This window comes from Megascapheus bottae, chromosome 13 (assembly GCF_031878675.1).
Source record: "Megascapheus bottae isolate mThoBot1 chromosome 13, mThoBot2.hap1, whole genome shotgun sequence".
In the NCBI taxonomy this organism is placed as follows: domain Eukaryota; kingdom Metazoa; phylum Chordata; class Mammalia; order Rodentia; family Geomyidae; genus Megascapheus; species Megascapheus bottae.
The window spans coordinates 17,086,970-17,105,284 of NC_143521.1; the positions used below are offsets into that span (position 1 = coordinate 17,086,970).

General features: G+C 39.9%; 2 protein-coding genes across 5 annotated transcripts in view; one reads left to right on the forward strand and one right to left on the reverse strand.

Annotated features, from left to right (window-relative positions):
- Art3 (ADP-ribosyltransferase 3 (inactive)) overlaps positions 1-18,315 on the reverse strand; it is a 67,061-nt gene that overhangs the window by 33,799 nt on the left and 14,947 nt on the right. The window contains exon 1 of one of the 4 annotated variants that reach the window (XM_090343408.1): positions 9,286-9,384. The exons of the other annotated variants lie outside the window; for them this stretch is intronic. The gene's annotated coding sequence lies outside the window, so the exon portion shown is untranslated. Of the gene's footprint in view, positions 1-9,285; positions 9,385-18,315 lie in introns of those variants that run through there. 4 annotated transcript variants of the gene reach the window in all.
- On the forward strand, positions 16,128-17,627 carry Cxcl11 (C-X-C motif chemokine ligand 11). The gene is made up of 4 exons (XM_090344018.1): positions 16,128-16,188; positions 16,920-17,046; positions 17,129-17,201; positions 17,560-17,627. The coding sequence occupies exons 1-4, from the start codon at positions 16,128-16,130 to the stop codon at positions 17,599-17,601; spliced, it is 303 nt and encodes a 100-aa protein (XP_090200144.1). The 3' UTR covers positions 17,602-17,627.

Sequence of the window (18,315 nt, forward strand, 5' to 3'; positions counted from 1 at the left end):
TCTCACTCAACATGATTCGCTCTAGATTCATCCACTTCCCTGTGAATGCCATTATTTTATCTTGTCTGTTGGCTATGTAGAATTCCATTGTGTATATATACCACATTTTCTGTATCCATTCATCTGCAGTAGGGCATCTGGATTATTTCCATCGCCTGGCTATTGTGAATAGTGCACAGATGAACATAGCTGAGCAGGTGTCCTTATAATATCTTGGGTCATGATGTTCAGGATAGATGCCCAGAAGTGGTATGGCGGGATCGTAGGGAAGGTCTATTTTCAGTTCTTTAAGAAACCTCCACACTGCTTTCCAGAGTGGCTGAACTAGACTACATTCCCACCAGCAGTGTAGTAGGGTTCCTTTTTCTCCACAACCCCGCCAGCAACTGTCATTGTCTGAGTTCAAAATCTTGGCCATTCTTGTTGGGGTAAGGTGGTATCTTAGGGTTGTTTTTATTTGCATTTCCTTTATGACCAGAGATGATGAACATTTTCTCATATGCTTTTCTGCCATTTTAATCTCTTCTTCTGATAAGTCTCTCTTTAGTTCCCTTGCCCCAAAGCACCACTTTTGACTTTTTTCAGTGTATGCGGTGGTACCGAGGAATCTAGCCCAGAGCATTGTACTTGCTAGGCAAGCACTCTACCACTAAGCCAAACTCCAGGCCCCAAATGACTTTTTTTTTGTTTTGTTTTGTTTTTGCCAGTCCTCGGGCTTGAATTCAGGGCCTGAGCACTGTCCTTGGGCTTTCTCAAGGCTAGCATTGTACCACTTGAGCCGCAGCACCATTTCTGGCTGTTTTTTTCCTGTATATGTGGCACCGAGGAATTGAACCTGGATTTTCGTGCATGTTAGGCAAGCACTCTACCACTAAGCCAAACTCCCAGCCCATATCCTGAATTCTTTAATTAGATTTGTGGAAGAAAGATGAAATGCACAATGAAATGCATTGTGCAGTTGATTTTTTTGTCATGTGGTTATGTCTATGGTACAGTGGTAAAGTCTCTATGTTATTCATTAATGAACTTGACCATTCACTACTGGCATATGATTAACAAATGAGTTCTCAGTTACAATCTCCTAATACTTGCACCAAATCTTGTCTTAAAAAATAAACACAAAAACAAAAAAAAGTTCATTTTAGGAAACTGCTTAGAACATATTATAAAACATGCGTGGACATGTAATAATGAAATCCCCCTTGTATAACTAACAAAAACTATTTTCTTTTAAAAAGCTCAGCTTACTGGGGCCAGGGGCTTGGCCGAGTGGTAGAGTGCTTGCTTAGCATGCACAAAGACTGGGGTTCAATTTCTCAGTATCACATACATAGAAAAAGCTGAAAGTGCTGCTGTGGCTTAAGTGACAGAGCTCTAGCCTTGAGAAATTCCAAGGACAGTGCTCAGGCCTGAGTTCAAGGCCCAGGACTGGCAAAAAAAAGCTTTGCTTACAAACGCTAAGAATACAAAGACAGAGACAAGTTGTCACACATCAATAAACTCAGCATGGGTTCAAAGAAAGTTGTATAGGGCTACTGATAAAGAATTATCTGTACAAAGAAATAGTACAAATAGCTTCTATTTCTCTGGAATAATCTTATAAAGCATCAATAGAGTACCTGCTGATACTACTGTGGACTTAAAACAATTTTTTTTTTTTGGTGCTGAGGATTGAACCCAGGGCTTTGAATCTACAGCTTGGCTAGTATTGTGTCACTGAGTTACACCCTCAGCAACATGGACTACAGATTGTAATAAATAAACACAAACAAGGATTATGAGGCTACATAAATCTTTTACAAATATTTGTGTTTCTTTGGAGTTCATGAGACAATGTGATGCCACAGTAGAATAAACAGATTATGTTTTATGTGCTGCAATGTACTTGTAATGTCCTAAGTAACTACTGTTTGATTTTTTTCCTCCAGTTTTTAGTTATCATTTCTGACTCTGAAGGATTTGTTTTCAAAAAGGAAAAAATAAGAATTTGGATCATTTTTTACGGTCATCAACAACAAGATACTTTGCTTACATTTAAGGAAGATAAAAAAAATTCTTTGAGAGTACCCAAAGAGTATCTGCAGTGTTTCAGTGGCCAATGCACAATGCATGTATCTTACTGACCTAAATAAAGGGCAAGGCAGTTCACTACAGAAATGAATGTTTAGCATCACCATGGAAGAGCAAGATTGGACAACTTTGTGAAGGCTCATGACCACTAGAGGGCAGCAAAAGAACAAGATTACTCAACTTCCACAGCAGGACTTAGTAACTGTTAGGAAGAAAAATTCTGAATTGAAATACTCAGACTATTTCAACTTGCAAGCAACTGTTAACTGGGAAGATTAATGTATTTAACTTTAGTGAACATGGGAATTTCTGAAGGAAGGTGATATCTAGTTCAGAAAAAGCTTCCTTTTGGCACATGTGTTCCCATCAACACAGACCACTCTGATATTGGAGAAAATGACATTTATTCTTACACTTGAACCTTAGTGTGGTCTCCTGCAATGGTGACATTCCATGGATGTCTCAGTGTCTGAGTGCCGATTGGTAAATCGCCTCTGTATCTTCCTGTGTCTAATGTCCTCTAGAGTTCAGGATTTGTAATACTTTTTCCCCCTTTTATTGTATCTCTGTCAATTATCAAATGATATATAAACATGTAATTACTGTAAATATCCCTTAAGATGTTCTCAAAGGAATATATGCAGCACAATCAGAGTTGGGGTAAGACAACGTTCTCGTGTTTACAACAGATCACTTCCATATTTCCCTTCTCTTTTTATGAATATCTCCCCTAACATAAGCTTGTTTTTTTGTACTCTTCATTTGTTTCCCTACTGCTCTGAGCTTAAAAGAGAATGAACTGCAGAAGATGCATTCAAGATTCATTTAATAGAGATGGCTATCATGTTCTTAAATCTTTCTGAGTTATACCTTAATCTAACCTAGTATTGTTGTATGGTAGATCCAGTTGTCAGGACAGAGAAGCTACCACTTAAGAGGCCAAATCTGGAGTCTTCAGTGGCGAGCTGGTTGGCAGCAGGAGGACTCCTAGCACAAAGCCCTGTCTCCCTAAATATAACTGACCGTGGCTTCTATACCCCAAACCACTCGGGTGGGTACACGGAATTGAAAAGTAAATTGGAAAGCAAATCAGATGTGAGCACTAAAATCTAACAAAGAAGCTAACTATAAGCCAACAAATCAAATGTGGACACAATCAAGGGAAATAAAAAAATAATTATCTAAGGAGAGTTTAGACTTTTCTAGAACTTGCCAACCAAACACACTTGCAAACTAAAGAATATCCTCTATTTTTTCCAGTCCTGGGACTTGAACTCAGGGCCTGACTACTGCCTTTGAGCTTTCTCAAGATTAATGCTCTACCACTTGAGCCACAGCACTACTTCTGGTTTGTTCTGTGTATGTGGTACCAAGGAATCAAACCCCAGTGCATGTTAGGCAAGCACTCTACCACTAGGCCAAACTCCCAGCCAAAATACCCTCTATTATTAAGGCCTTTTGCTTAGACCCAGTCTCCTTACTTCAATATACACTTATTAAAATCTTCAACAAGTCTTTAACATCCAATAAATTTAATTCACAAATGCTTAGTGAGCAGGTACCAGAAGCTGAGCCCTAGACCAGGCTTGGGATAGATCAGCAATTAAGACATTGGCTTTCAGAAGACTTAGATCTAGCAAGTGGTAGAGGGAAGGAAGGGCTACAAAGATCAGTCATTATTCAATGTGAAAGAGGCAGGATGGAGGGGAAAGCAGAGGACTGGAGCATGTGGTCCAGGGACATCTGATACTAAACAGACTGGTCAAGTTACGCCTCACTAAAAGTTCTAAATCATTATTATTGCTGATGCTAGTCCTAGGGCTTAAACTCAGCTTTAACTTGAGCTTGGCTTTTATACTCACAGCTGGTGTTCTACAACTTGAACCACACTTTTGTTTTTTTGTTTTGCCAGTGCTACGGCTTGAAATCAAGGGCCTGGGTGCTGTCCCTTAGCTGTTTTGCTCAAGGCTAGCACTCTACCACTTGAGCACCTCTAGCTTATTAGTGATTAACTAAAGATCGAAGTCTCAAGAGTCTATCCTGGGCTGGGCTTGCTTGGAAATAAGATCCCTAAATCTCAGCCTCCTGCGTAGCTAAGATTACAAGCATGAGCCACTAGTGCCATCATTATGCTGCTATTTGGAGATGGGATTCTCGCAGACTTTTTCTGCCTGAGCTGATTTCAAAGTGAGAATCTCAGATCTTAGCCTCCTAAATAGCTAGAATTATAGGTATGAGCCACTGGCTTCCGTAACAGTGAGATTTGAGCAAGACCGAAGGAGCCGAGGTTGCTCATCCAGTGGCTATCTGTGGGCAAGAATCCTTACAGAGGACAGCTGGACCTGCACTGCCAGGAGCTACTAACACTCATCCCTACTGAATGCTTTACATGCAACTTAATTCATTTTACTTGAGTGTATATTTAAAACGAAGCCAGATTTATGCCTGTAGTCCCAGCTATTCAGGAGGCTGAGGTTTGAGATTGTAGCTCAAAGGCAGCTCATGCAGACAAATCTAAGAGACTCATATTTCTAATTAGCCAGAAAAAGCTGGAAATGGAGCTGTGATTCATGTAGTAAAACACTGGCCTTGAGTGAAAAAGTGAAGTACAATAAGATCAAGAAGTCCTGAGTTCAACCTCTAGTACCAGCATACACACACACACACACACACACACACACACACACACACACACACACACACAAATTAAAATTTGTTTGCTGGAATTTTTTTTTAACAATTTAGGCATGTGTGTTTACTTCTCAATTTAAAATTTACCAACTCTGATGAAAATTCATATCCCAAATGAGAAATGCTATTAATATGAAACGTGGAAGGATTTGAAACATATAGTAAGACAAGTAAAACATGTCCCTTAAATATACTGGATTGCATGAGCCACATTATTTATTAATTTCACTTGCTTACAATGAGTCTACAGAAAGTTTTAAATCGCTGTCATGGTGGCTCACACCTGTAATCCTCGCTACTCAGGAGGCTGAGATCTGAGGATCAAGATTCAAAGCCAGCCCAGGCACAAAAGGACCTGAGACTCTTCTCTTAAATTAACCCCTAGAGGGCTGGGAGTTTGGCCTAGTGGTTAAAATGCTTGCCTAGCATGCATGAAGACCCAGGTTAGATTCCTCAGTACTACATACATAGAAAAAAGCCAGAAGTGGTGCTGAGGCTCAAGTGGTAGAGCTCTAGCCTTGAGAAAGTCCAAGGACAGTGCTCAGGCCCTGAGCTCAAGCCCAAGACTGGCAAAGAAAAAATTTTAACCTCTAGAAAATGGGAAGTGGGGCTTGGCTCAAGGGTAGGGTGGTAGCCTTGAGCTGAAGAGCTCAGGGACAGTGCCCAGGCTGAGTTCAAGCCCCATAACCCCCCCCCAAAAAAAAAAGTTTTATGTGGTTTTCATTTTCTTCCTCCATCCTGCTTCCCTTCCTGTTTCAAAGGCAGGGTCTCCCTATGGAGCACAGGCCCAGCTTGTGCTAAAGTAACAATTCTCTTGCCCCAATCTCTTGAGTGCTGGGATTACACCCAAACACTACCATGCCCAGCTCACTATATTTCTTTTAAGCAATCCTGAGCTACAACAACTTGCTTGCTATGTCTGAGGATAACTAGGAAGGTTCAGAGGTGAATGTGGCCAGAGGCAAGAGATTAAATGGGTCAGAACTGGGCAGCCTTCTAAGAGCAGGCTAACCTGATTCCATGACGCCACGCCCATAGGCAGATCCTGCCCACTGTTTCTCCTCCCATGCAAGCTTCTCTTCCAGGATTTTCACCTAAAGTTTTTCTTCATTCAAAACTGATGAACACAGGTTTAAGAGGAAAACTGTCTTAAGTGGGAGGTAAAAACAAGCCATAGTTATTATCACCTGTAAGGTGTCTAAACCAAAATGAGGCCTCATGGATTGAAGACACAAGCAAGACTCAACAGAACCCAATTTACTCTAGGCAGCATGGAAGCTATGCCTTCCTACATAAGGAGGGCGGGGGGAGAGGGGAGAAAAAGAAAAACAACTCCCTCATTTTAGCTAGTGCATTTCCTTCTTAAATTCATGGAAGGGACACTATTTTTAAAAGTAAGCATTTTACCTAACATGAAAAAGAAAAAAGAGGGCCAGGAGTTTGGCCTAGTGATAAGAGTGCTTGCCTCGGATGCATGAAGCACTGGCTTCCATTCCTCAGTATCACAGACACAGAAAAAAATGGAAGTGGCGCTGTAGCTCAAGTGGCAGGGTGCTAACCTTGAGCAAAACGTGTTCAAGGACAGTGCTCAGTCAGGCCTTGAGTTCAAGCCCCAGGACTGGCAAAGAAAGGAAGGGAGGGAGGTAGGGAGGGAGGGAGGGAGGGAGGGAGGGAGACAGACAGACAGACAGACAGACAGACAAAGAAAAAGCTCTGTGGACATGGTAATCAGGAATTTAGCTATTAACTGCTCTCAAGCAGGAAACTGCCATGAGGTCATTGCTGTACCAATACCAGCTTAAAATAAAACTGAAGATAATGATTTTACTATAAATGAAGTTTAGGAACATAAAGTCTTGGCTTTTAAAAAAGAGGTAGCAACTAAAAGGAATAATCCCTTCTGTAGATATGTAGAGTGGATGATGACACAAACATGTCTGGTAGCATTCTCACGCATGTTCATTTGTAATGATTTCCTTTTCTCTTGGTTTTCTTTCCATTTATTTGTGTGTATGGGGATACTGGGATTCATATGCAGGGTCTTGTGCCTGCTCTAAGTGTGAGCAGCCATGAAGCCACGGATTTTGAATAATTCAAAATTGAGAGCCATTAGCTGCATTTGTTTTCTGTTACTACTGTGATAAATTATCACACCTAGCGAGTCTCACAAACTTTAGTGCCCAGGTTGGCTTTGAACTGCAATCCTCAGATCTCAGCTTCTTGAGTAACTAGGATTACAGGCATGAACCACCGAGCCCAGCTTGATTTACTAGCTTTTTATTTTGTATTTTAGTGGGTCCTTTTTATTATTATTATTATCAAGGTGATATGCAGAGTTATGTAAGCCAGGTAAAGAGTACATTTGGATAAATGGATTAAGAAATGTGCATAGCCAAGCACAGGGGCTCCCGCCTATAATCCTAGCTACTCAGAAGGCTAAGATATGAGGATTTCAGTTCAGTGCCGGCCGGGTACTAAAGACTGTGGGACTCTTATCTCCAAGTAACCACTAGAAAACAAGAAGTGGCGCTGTGGCTCAAGGGGTAGGTCAGTAGCCTTGAGCTGAAGAGCTCAGGGATAGCACCCAGGCCCAGAGTTCAAGCCTCACAACCGACCAAATAAAAAGAAAAGAAAATGTGGTATATATACACAATGACACAATGGAATTCTACTTACCCACCAGAAAGAATGATACTGTATTATTCATAAGGAAACAGAAAGACTTAGGAAAAATTATATTAAGCGAAGTAAGCCAGACCCAGAGAAACATAGCTGGCATTGTTTCCCTCATTTGAGGTAGCTAGAATGTGCCTATAAAATCTACAAGTAAACACACTGCATGGTTTAAAAAGTACACTGAGACATGAGAAATTATACAGGACTCTAGGTATTCACACACACAGTGAGATTAAAGGAGAATATTCTTAAAAGAGGAACAGAAAGGCACAATGCCTATGTGCCTCTGATCATATAAATAATACTTATTGAAATGAATTTCATGAAATGGAAACAAGGGTTATTTTTCTTTGTGGCTTTTGTTTTCTTTTTGTCTTGTTTATCTGACTTTGAGAGGGGAGGGAGGGAGGGAGGACGTAGAAATGGAGGAACAGAGAGTAGCAAATGCAGCAGTGGTGCTCACTAAACACTATGTTGAAAATGAACTCTACAGTTTGTAGGTGGGGACAAGAGGTAAAAATTGGGAGAGAGCAGGGGAAGGTATGATAGTGTCCAAAAAGAAATGTAAACATTATTCTGTATGATCAAATAAATGCACACAAGGCATTGCACCTTTGTGTTCCTTTCCTAGGAGTATCTTCCTTTGGTCTCACTTTGTGTGAATGTCTAGAGTCCCATATAACTCATCACATCCCAGTGGATATGTACTCTTTACCTGACCTATGAAACCGTAACCCCTCTGTCCATTACCTTTATAATAGCCTGTGAAGGTGCCGTCTTTCCTGCTTCCACAGAAGAAAGGAACCAGAGGGTTGCTGCACTGCTGTCTCTGACTCTGCTTCTTATTAAATGTTTTAAATGATGGAAAATAGTTATGCCATTTCATTTCTCTTTATAAAAGAGATAATGGTGTCTTCCTTACAGAACTTCCATGAAGACTGGTGTGATAGTATTTACATACACACATATGCAGATACTAAACCAACAATAGCAATTTGGTCTCCATTACCCATCCTATTCCAGCTATATACACAGCCACCAACTGAGACAGGTGAAAGGTGATAACTGGACAGTTTCTTCTCCAGCCATACATTTCACTATGTAGGTACTCGTGCACTAGAACTAAGAGGAGAGGTTAGGTGTTATGGTGGCTCCAGCTACTCAGGATGCTGAGATCTGAGGAGATCAATTTGAAGTCAACCCAAGCAGGAAAGCCTGTGAGATTTTTCTCCATTAACCGCTAAAAAGCCGGAAGTGAAGCTGTGACTCAAGTAGAGTAGCCTTGAATAAAGAAGCTCAGGGACAGTACTCAGTTCAAGCCCCAGGACTGGCACAAAAACAAAAAGCAAAAAACAAAAACAAAAATAAAAAACTCCATGAAAACCCAAACCAAAAAATAAATCTAAAAGAAAGCAGAAAGTAAAAAAATGTAAGAAATGCAGAAAGTAAACAAGAGTATGAGTTCTAAGGTGGACACAGGATGTCAACAAAGTTGGAAACAGAAAAACAGGAATGTGAATTGGCTTTATATTTAAAAATCAAATACTATCCAGCAGACTTCACTACATTTAAAAACACACAGCTTATCTAACTATTGAAAAGCATTATTGTCCTGAATCCAAGAGAAAATCACTTGTTTAGGTATTAAGGTAATAAAATATCTGCAACAGCAAAAAAATCCTTCCAATTCCTTCAGCTAAATTCCTAACTATACCTCTCATTTAAACAGTTTCATCAACCAACTGTTAGTTCAAACTGGCAAGTCATGCACACTGAAATGTTCCTTATAAATGGACAGTTTATTTGTATTCTATTAGAAATACTAATAAATCCAACACAACTTCATACCTTGCAAACATAGCTCTTCTAATATTCACATGCAGGGGCCATCTCTCTATGCAAGATCCTTTTGCAATTAGACTTGAGAAAATACTAGTCAGATGTCTTTTCTCTCTCCCATCTCACTGAACCAGCAAGCTCCTTCAGTTGTGCAGTTGCTTGTTGCTCTTTGCTAATCTCTCACAAAAGGCAAGTTGTTTCCCAGCTTGGAAAATTAACATGAACACGCACAATGCTCTGGCAGTTGTCAACTGAGGACATTTTCCAGGCGGCCAACTGAAGGCCATGCATAGAGCTGCCTTTGTTATGAGAAAAACAATTTCTCTGAAGTTATGGTAATACTGAAGTTGTGTCGTACTCTGTATGGTTGCTGGCTCAATACTCTCAGCTAGAGGACGAGTGTGCACTCAGTGAGGGGCACAACTGAAGCAGCACTTCTGCGTTGGGAATTTTGGAACGTGTGTTTTCTGAATATTTTCTAAAATTATAAAGGAAGGTAGTGATTTTTGATAGTTCTTTCTAAAAAGAGAAACAAAGTTTTCCTTTCAGAATAACAAGGCAAACAGTTTTTTATTTTCTAATTTTTTTCTTTTCTCTCTCTGATACAAGGTCTTACTATGCAGCTTAAAGTAGCCTCCAACTCAAAATCCTCCTGCCTCAGCCTATGTGAGAAATGCCAGTGAGGCATCGTGCCAGGCGATATTAAACTCTTAGTCATCTCATTTCAAAAATAAGATGAAAAATTGTGGTTTTATAAATACCTACAGCTTCAATAATTCAGGAAACCCTGTGCAATACATTTAAGGAAGTCAGTGAGAAAGCATCCAGCTCCAAGTACAAGGTGCTGAAAGCTTATATCCATTAGCATGAATGAGTCGAGGTAAAATGTGAAGTATATTGAAATGACAGCTACTACTTTTCACTCCAAATTTCAACCTTTTGAAATTAAAAGTAAGTTCTTCTTTTTTTCCTTTTTCTCTATCTTTCAGGTAGATAACTTTCCTCTCTTTCATTGTTTTTACTTTTGCCAGTCCTGGCCCTTGATAGGGCCTGAGCACTGTCCTTGGGTTTTCTCAAGGCTAGAGCTCTACCACTTGAGCCACAGCACCATTTCTGGCTTTTTTCTATGTATGTGGTACCAGGGAATCGAACACAGGGTTATGTGCATGCTAGGCAAGCACTCTACCACTAAGCCAAACTTCTGGCCCATTTTTAAATTTTAAAATGTTTTAATTTAGGGATGGCCTTGAGTTTGTTTACTCCATGCTAGTGCTGTGCCACTTGAGTCAGAACTTCGCCTCTAGCTTTTTGGTAGTTAATTTGAGGTAAGAGTCTCATACAGCTTCCTGTTCTGGCAGGCTTTGAAGCATGATCCTCAGATCCCAGCCTCCTGATTAGATGGGGTTACAACCATAAGCTACCGAGCTACTGGAACCTGGCTCTTTTAAGAAGTTTTTAAAGTAAGTTTTGTTATTAAATAGTTGTGCAGGTCAATTTATGAGTACAATGCTTCGTGTTAATTGTCACACTTCCCATCATTCTCTCCTGTCCCATTTTCACGTATGTACAATATTAGGATTGCATTTGTCCTCCATTCCTCTATTGTCTGCTCCCTCCTCTGCTAAGTCTCACCCTGACATGTTTCAGCTTCTTCGTATTCATTTGTTAAACTATTAATTGTTCAAAGGGTCAAACCATGGAAATTCACTCCATAATTCCAGTCAATCTGATTGTATATATATATATATGCATATTGTCCTATATGTATTTTCATGTATGATTACATTTTACATCCAACTTCCACATATGAGAGAAAACATCTGCCCTTTGTTTCTCTGAGCCTGATTTACTTAATTCAACATAATCTTTTCTGGACTCATCTATTTTCTGCAAATAACCTATTATTCTCCGTGTGTGTGTGTGTGTGTGTGTGGTGTATACACATATATACATATGTATACATGTATGTGTAATGCACATGTATATACATACATATACAGTACTCATATATAATACATTTTCTTGATTCATTCATTGATTTTTTTAAGGCATCTGAGCTCTTTCCATAACTTGGCTATGATGAACAGTGCTTCAATGAACATGAATGTGCCTTTACTTTATCTTTTTTTTTTTCTTGTCCTTGCCCTTATTTCAAACACACATTTAATATTGCACATAATAAGGATGGAGCAGTTCTTTTTTTTTTTTTTTTTGCCAGTCCTGGGCATGGGCTCAGGGTCTGAGCACTGTCCTTGGACTTTCTCAAGGCTAGAGCTCTACCACTTGAGTCTCAGCACCACTTCCGGCTTTTTCTGTGTATGTGGTACCGAGGAAGAGAACCCAGGTCTTCGTGCATGCTAGGCAAGCACTCTACCACTAGGCCAAACTCCCGGCCCCATGAAGCAGTTCTTTACAAAATAAGGATATCTTATTTTCAAATTCCAAGTTGCATTAGCAGAAAATGTTTTCTTCTATTGAAGTCCTAGAAAGAAATTATCTCAGAAAATAACCTTATGTAAAATTCATTGTCCCTTTGAAACTATTTCTAATAGCAATCAAATATGTACCAGTCATCTATGGCTTTGATGATTTTTTTGGTTCACATAATTTAGTTTGATAATTTTGTTTGTTTTGAGAAGCAATGGCCTTACCTAGTACCTAGGTACTAGGTACTAGGTACTAACCTGCAGGACGTTTCTGATTGCTGAGATCGGTGGTACAGTAACAAATTTTATAAGAAAAATTACAATAGTGTTATATTAGAAGTTCTCCCAGAAATTGCCATGAGGCTCCATCAAGGCCTTTATTGTCTTATAAAAAGAACTTCAGATCCTGCTGGGCACTGGTGGCTCAAGCCTATAATCCTAGCTACTCAGGAGGATGAAATTCAAAGATCACATTTTGAAGCTAGCCCAGGCAATAAATCCCATGCGACCCTTGGCTCCAATTAAACACCAAAAAACAAACAAGAAACCAGAACGTGAGCTGTGGTTCAAGTGGCAGAATACCAGCCTTGAGCAAAAAAAACTCAGGGACAGTGGCCCAGGCCCCAAGCTCAAGACCCAGGACTGGCACAAAAAAAAAAAAGGAACATCCAGTTTTGTATTGCACCAATCTGTTTAATGTAGTCATATTATTTTAAGTGCCTAACACATGTCTGCCAACTACTTCCAAAGCAATGAGTCATCTACCACTTATAAATGTAAAACAAGGCTTTGTTAAGTCATGCTGGCTTATAGTATATAGAAACATTACACAGTTTTCATTTATAACCTACTTTTCACCAATTTAACTGAATAAAATATCCTGGATGTTAGATTTTTGCAGGGAGGCACTAGATAGTAATCAGAGACCTAGTTGCAATTTTTTTTGTTTGTTTGTTTTGGGGTGTGGGTGTGCAGTTGTTGGTTATGGGGCTTGAACTCTGGGCTGGGAATTTTCCCTGAACTCTTCAGCTCAAGGCTACCGCCTGATCATCTGAGTCACAGCACCACATCTGGTTTTCTAGTGGTTAACTGGAGATAAGAGTCCCACAGTCGGGGGAGGGAAATGGGTACCAAGACATATGAAAGGGTATCAATGTACGTGAATTAATGCACCTTCTATCTGGCAAATATCATGTAATCCTTTTACTAATTACAATAAAAAAATAATAAAAAAAAGAGTCCCACAGTTTTTAGTGCCTGGGCTGGCTTTGAACCGCCATGCTCATATCTCAACCTCCTGTGTAGCTATGATTACAGGTGTGTTCAGGCAGGAGCAATTGCTGCAATTGTAAGTTCAGAGTTATCTTTAAATTGCTTGCACTGATCTCCTTAAGCTAAAGTGTGTGTTTATGTGTATATGGCAGGGACTCAAATCTAGGGCTTTGCACATTCTGGGAATGTGCTTTTCCATTCAATTCCATCCCTAGTCCACGAGTTTAAATTTTTCCCAATATTTAAAATTTTTATGTTAAGTGAATTAATTTGAGAGCTCTACTAAAAGTTGAGATGGATCATGGAATTTTTAGGCTGGAAAGGATTTTGATATTTACAGAAACTGGATAAATTTTCTGAGGTACTTCTTTATATTTAAAGACAGATTTAGTTAGAAACATTTAAACATATTTAGGGTAGATTTAAAATTATAAAACAGAAAAATAAGCCAATGAAGAGATCAAGGAGGAGGGCTGGGAGTTTGGCCTAATGGTAGAGTGTTTGCCTAGCATGCACAAAGACCCGGGTTCGATTCCCCGGCACCACATACATAAAAAAAGCTGGAAGTGGTGCTGAGGCTTGAGTGGTAGAGAGCTAAGCCTTGAGAAAGTCCAAGGACAGTGCTCAGGCCCTGAGCCCAAACCCAGGACTGGCCAAAAAAAAAAAAAAAAAAAAAAAGAGATCAAGAAGGCCAACACTACCTATAAGATAAAAATAGATTTAAAACCTTTTGTACTTAAACGAGCAATGAAATACACTGACTTGGTAAACAAAGAAAAAAAGAAAACAAATGAGGATACTGAAGCTTGAACTCAGTATTTCTTGAAATGAGTGGGTGAGCAAACTGACCTACTATAAAATGGGTAGGGCTTTCCTGGAAACTGTAAGGCAGGAACACTGGAGGAGGATTATGCTTTTGTATGGTTTCAAAAAATCAGGAAAAAATGGATATAACACAAAACTAACCCCTCTCCTAACTCTACATAGTTCTGGATCTATTATTTGAAGATTTGAAGAATTAAAAAAAAAAACTCTTCCTCACATTCAAGTTCTGATTCACCTCTGAAGAGATTAAAAAAAAAAATCACAATAAAAAAGAACATATAGCCAGGCCTGGTGGCTCACATCTGTAATCCTAGCTACTCAGGAGGCTGAGATCTGAGGACTGACGTTCACAGCCAATCGGGGCACTAAAGAAAGTGAGATGCTTATCTCCAATTAACCACCAAAAAACCAGAAGTGGCACTGTGGCTCAAAGAGTAGGGTGGTAGCCTTGAGCTAAAGAGCTCAGAGACTATGCCCAGGCCCAGAGTTCAAGCCATACTACTGACAAAACAAAACAATTAAAAGAATACATAGGGCCAGGAGTTTGGTCTAGTGGTAGAGTGCTTGCCTAAAGACCCGGCTTTGATTCCTTGATACTGCATGCATAAAAAAAAGCTAGAAGTGGTGCTGTGGCTCAAGTGGTAGAGTTCTAGCCTTAAGAAAGCCCAAGGATAGTGCCCAGGCCCTGAGTTCAAGCCTCAGGACTGACAAAAAAAGAATATATACATATATATATATGTATACATACACACACACACACACACACAAATACACACTTTACTATCCGTGGTAGAACTCATACAATTTATATGCTAAATAACAGAGCTAAAATATGAAGTAGATGCAGAAGAAATGAATATAAATATAAAAGGACAGGCAAACTTTTTCAGACATTAAATAACAAGCAAAAATAAGAACATTAAAGATTATCTAGGGGCCAGGAATTTGGTCTAGCGATAGAGTGCTTGCCTAGCATGCATGGAGACCCAGGTTTGATTCCTTGGTAGCACATACATAGAAAAAGCCAGAAATGGTGCTGTGGCGTAAGTGGTAGAGCTCTAGCCTTGAGAAAGCCCAAAGACAGTGCTCAGGCCCTTTGTTCACAACCCAGGGCTGGCAAAAAAAAAAAGGTTATCTATATACAGCCTATATATGACAAGTTTAGGATTTAAGAGCATAAGTCACGTGATACATAAATGTTATTTTGTGTGTTTATATGAAAGACAAAGGATAAGAGGACAATTCCTTCCCAAATCAATGGCAACCAAAGGTCTACAGAAGTCCACCAATTAAATCCTGTGTAGAAGGTAACTATCCCTAGAAGACTGTTTCCCACAGCCTGGATCTGGACATACCCTAAATTAGCACCAGATCTGGTCACTTTCTCAAAGCTAGAGCTCTACCACTTGAGCCTCGGCACCATTTCCGGCTTTTGTCTTTTCTTTTCTTTTTTTTTTTTGCCAGTCCTGGGCTTGGGCTCAGGGCCTGAGCACTGTCCTTGGACTTTCTCAAGGCTAGCACTCTACCACTTGAGCCTCAACACCACTTCCAGCTTTTTTCTATGTATGTGGTACCAAGGAATCGAACCTGGGTCTTCATGCATGCTAGGCAAGCACACTACCACTAGGCCAAACTCCCAGCCCCCATTTCCAGCTTTTTTCTATGTATGTGGTACTGAGAAAACGAACTCAGGTCTTTGTGCATGCGAGGCAAGCACTCTACCACTAGGCCAAACTCCCGGCCCTCTTTACATGTTTTCACATTATAATGTTCTTTGTTAATGGTTCTGAAGTTTGAACTTAGGATATTGTGCTTTCTAAGGAGGTGTGGTACCCCTTGAGCAATGTCTCCCATCTTTTTTGCTTCTGTCTTTATTTTGGAGAGGGTCTCCTCTTTTTGTCCAGATTCTCCACTCTATACCTCATGTATCGTATGGACTGCAGGTGTGAGTTACCTTCTTTGACTTGTTCTTTTAAAATAAGAGTCTTACTAATTTTTTGCTTGGACTTTTCTCCAATTTTGATCCTTCTATCTCTGCCTCCTGAGTATCTGGGATTAGAAGTGTGAGCCACTGTATCTGGCTATAATCATTTTCAATATCATAAGGAAACAATGAAAAGAAATTGAAACTTTTGGAAACAAGACAGGAACATGAGTCAAAGGTGGGGAATTCCTGCTGCCATTAGAGGGTTGGTGGTGTATAAAATGCTCTTTACCTTCCACTTAAGAACTTGCTTTCAGGTTCAGCATTTCTACTTTCTCCAAGAAGAGAAAGCTGAAAGCGGCAACAGCAGCAGCAGCAGCAGCAGCAGCAGTAATAAAAGGAATATGAATCTGAAAGGTCTGGTTATAGTCTTGGCTGTGATACTCTTTGCTACAATTGTTCAAGGTATGTGGTACTTTGTACTTCTCAGCCTATTAATTTCTTCTGTACTAATTTACACACCTTTTCTTCCACTTTTATACTTTTTATTATAGTTTTCATTTAACCTCACACTATGAAATACTGAAAGCACTGAAGGCACTAGAGATGATTAGAATACAGATGCTAAACTATACGGATGTTTACATTTGGTCACAGTATCTGGCAAGAGCCTTTAGCAGTATCTTTAAAAAGTCAAGAATTAAACAAGCCTCATGTCTAATAAATGTCCTTCATGCTTCCCTTCAATTAGTTATTTATTTTCAGTCTGGAGGCTTGAACTCAGGGTCCTGGACTCTGGGCCTGGGTACTGTCCCTAAGTGCTTTTGCTCAAGGCTATCATTCTACCACTTGAGCCACAGTGTCACTTCCAGTTTTCTGGTGGTTAACTAGAGAAAAGAGTCTCACAGACTTTACTGCCTGGGCTGGCTTTGAACCATGATCCTCAGATCTCAGCCTCCTGAGTAGCTAGGATTACAGACGTGAGCCACCAATGCCTAGCTTCTCTTTTGTTTATAATAGTTTGTCGACAAACTAAGGAGAAAAATCTCCAATATTTTATTTAAATCTTTTCCCATAAGCCATAGTATGGAGTACAAATTATTGAAGTAAGTAAAACTCATCTCACATTCATCCCCATCCCACTATGATAAACCACAACTGTCTGCTGCAATCAGATAAGTGCTCTGTTGTTACAGGCTTCCCTATGCTCAGAGGTGGGCGCTGTCTTTGCCTTCCCCCTATGGCAAAAGCAGTGAAAGTGGCACACATTGAGAAGGCCACTATAATCTACCCAAGTTACAGCTGTGACAAAATAGAAGTAATGTAAGTACCAAACATACAGTCTTCATTTAGTTAATGTTTTCCCACTTGAAGTTTAAGACACCTATGACTCTTCTCTTAACAGTATCACCCTGAAAGCATCTAAAGGACAACTCTGCCTTGACCCCAGATCAAAGCAAGCAAGCTTCATAATTAAGGTAGGTCACTGATGTCTTCCATGTCACAGCCCATTTTACCCAAGACAGATCTAAAAGCAGGGAGGGAGGTAGGGAGGGAGGGAGAGAAGGAGGAAGGAAGGAAGGAAGGAAGGAAGGAAGGAAGGAAGGAAGGAAGGAAGGAAGGAAGGAAGGAAGGAAGGAAGGAAGGAAGGAAGGAAGGAAGGAAAGGTAGAAAAGATATCCACTGCAGGTCCTATGCTATGCCCCTGTGTGAACACACTGTAGGCGGTGCTTGGTTATGACAGCATTCTTCTCCTGCCAGATGATTCTGCATGTCAACGCTTCATTACTGAGGAAAAACTGCCCAGTAAATTAAACTCTCATTTTCTCATTATAGCAAATTCAAAAAAAGAATGTTTTAAGGAGGAAAAGCATATGAAGTCCTGGAAAAGAGAATTTGAAGCCTAAAAGAAGCCTTGTAATCCCAGCTATTCTGGGGACTGAGGAAGTGTGAGATCATCACGGATGAGGAAACTGAAGTTTCACTTAAGTAGCAAGCAGAACTGCTTCTTAGAAATCCCTGTGCAGTAAAAGCAGATGCTTTTTACTTGGTGCTGCTCAATAAACCGCCTATGCCACTGCATAGGAATGTGCTGAAGTGAATTATACACTACTCTCTGTAGTTTTCCATACAGCGTGTTTTAAGATTATCCCAAGAAAGAAACAATTCCCAATACAAGCCTGAAGAAACTAAACAACTATACAAAACATCCGTGTCCAAATCCTCATCCTGCACCTTCATCCAGATGCTACCAGGACACCCTGGCCTCCCCGTAGCAAGTCTCAACTAGCTACTTAAGCAGAAATGACTCTACCACTTCAGTAAGTTTCTATCCACCAAATCTACCACCATCCTGTTCCTTGACTGTAACTGCCCACTTGTCCATTTTATATCTGAAATACAGCACATTTCTTTACTAAGTCCTCTCTTTCCATACTGAATAAAATTTGTTTTGAATGCTTTGATTAATGTCCAATTGTTTTCCTTGGTCCCTTCCAAAATGCATATATGGCACTATTTTACTTTGTAAAATTAAGATATAGTTCACATGGTTTAAAAGCAAGAAATCCTCTTCAAACATGGTTGCTAGTT

What these genes read in the sequence shown, in the direction of transcription:
- Cxcl11 (XM_090344018.1), top strand. Translation starts at nt 16,128, where the DNA reads ATGAATCTGAAAGGTCTGGTTATAGTCTTGGCTGTGATACTCTTTGCT. An exon ending in CTTTGCTACAATTGTTCAAG is followed by an intron (nt 16,189 to 16,919) that starts GTATGTGGTACT and finishes CTGTTGTTACAG; the next exon opens with GCTTCCCTATGCTCAGAGGT. An exon ending in TGTGACAAAATAGAAGTAAT is followed by an intron (nt 17,047 to 17,128) that starts GTAAGTACCAAA and finishes TTCTCTTAACAG; the next exon opens with TATCACCCTGAAAGCATCTA.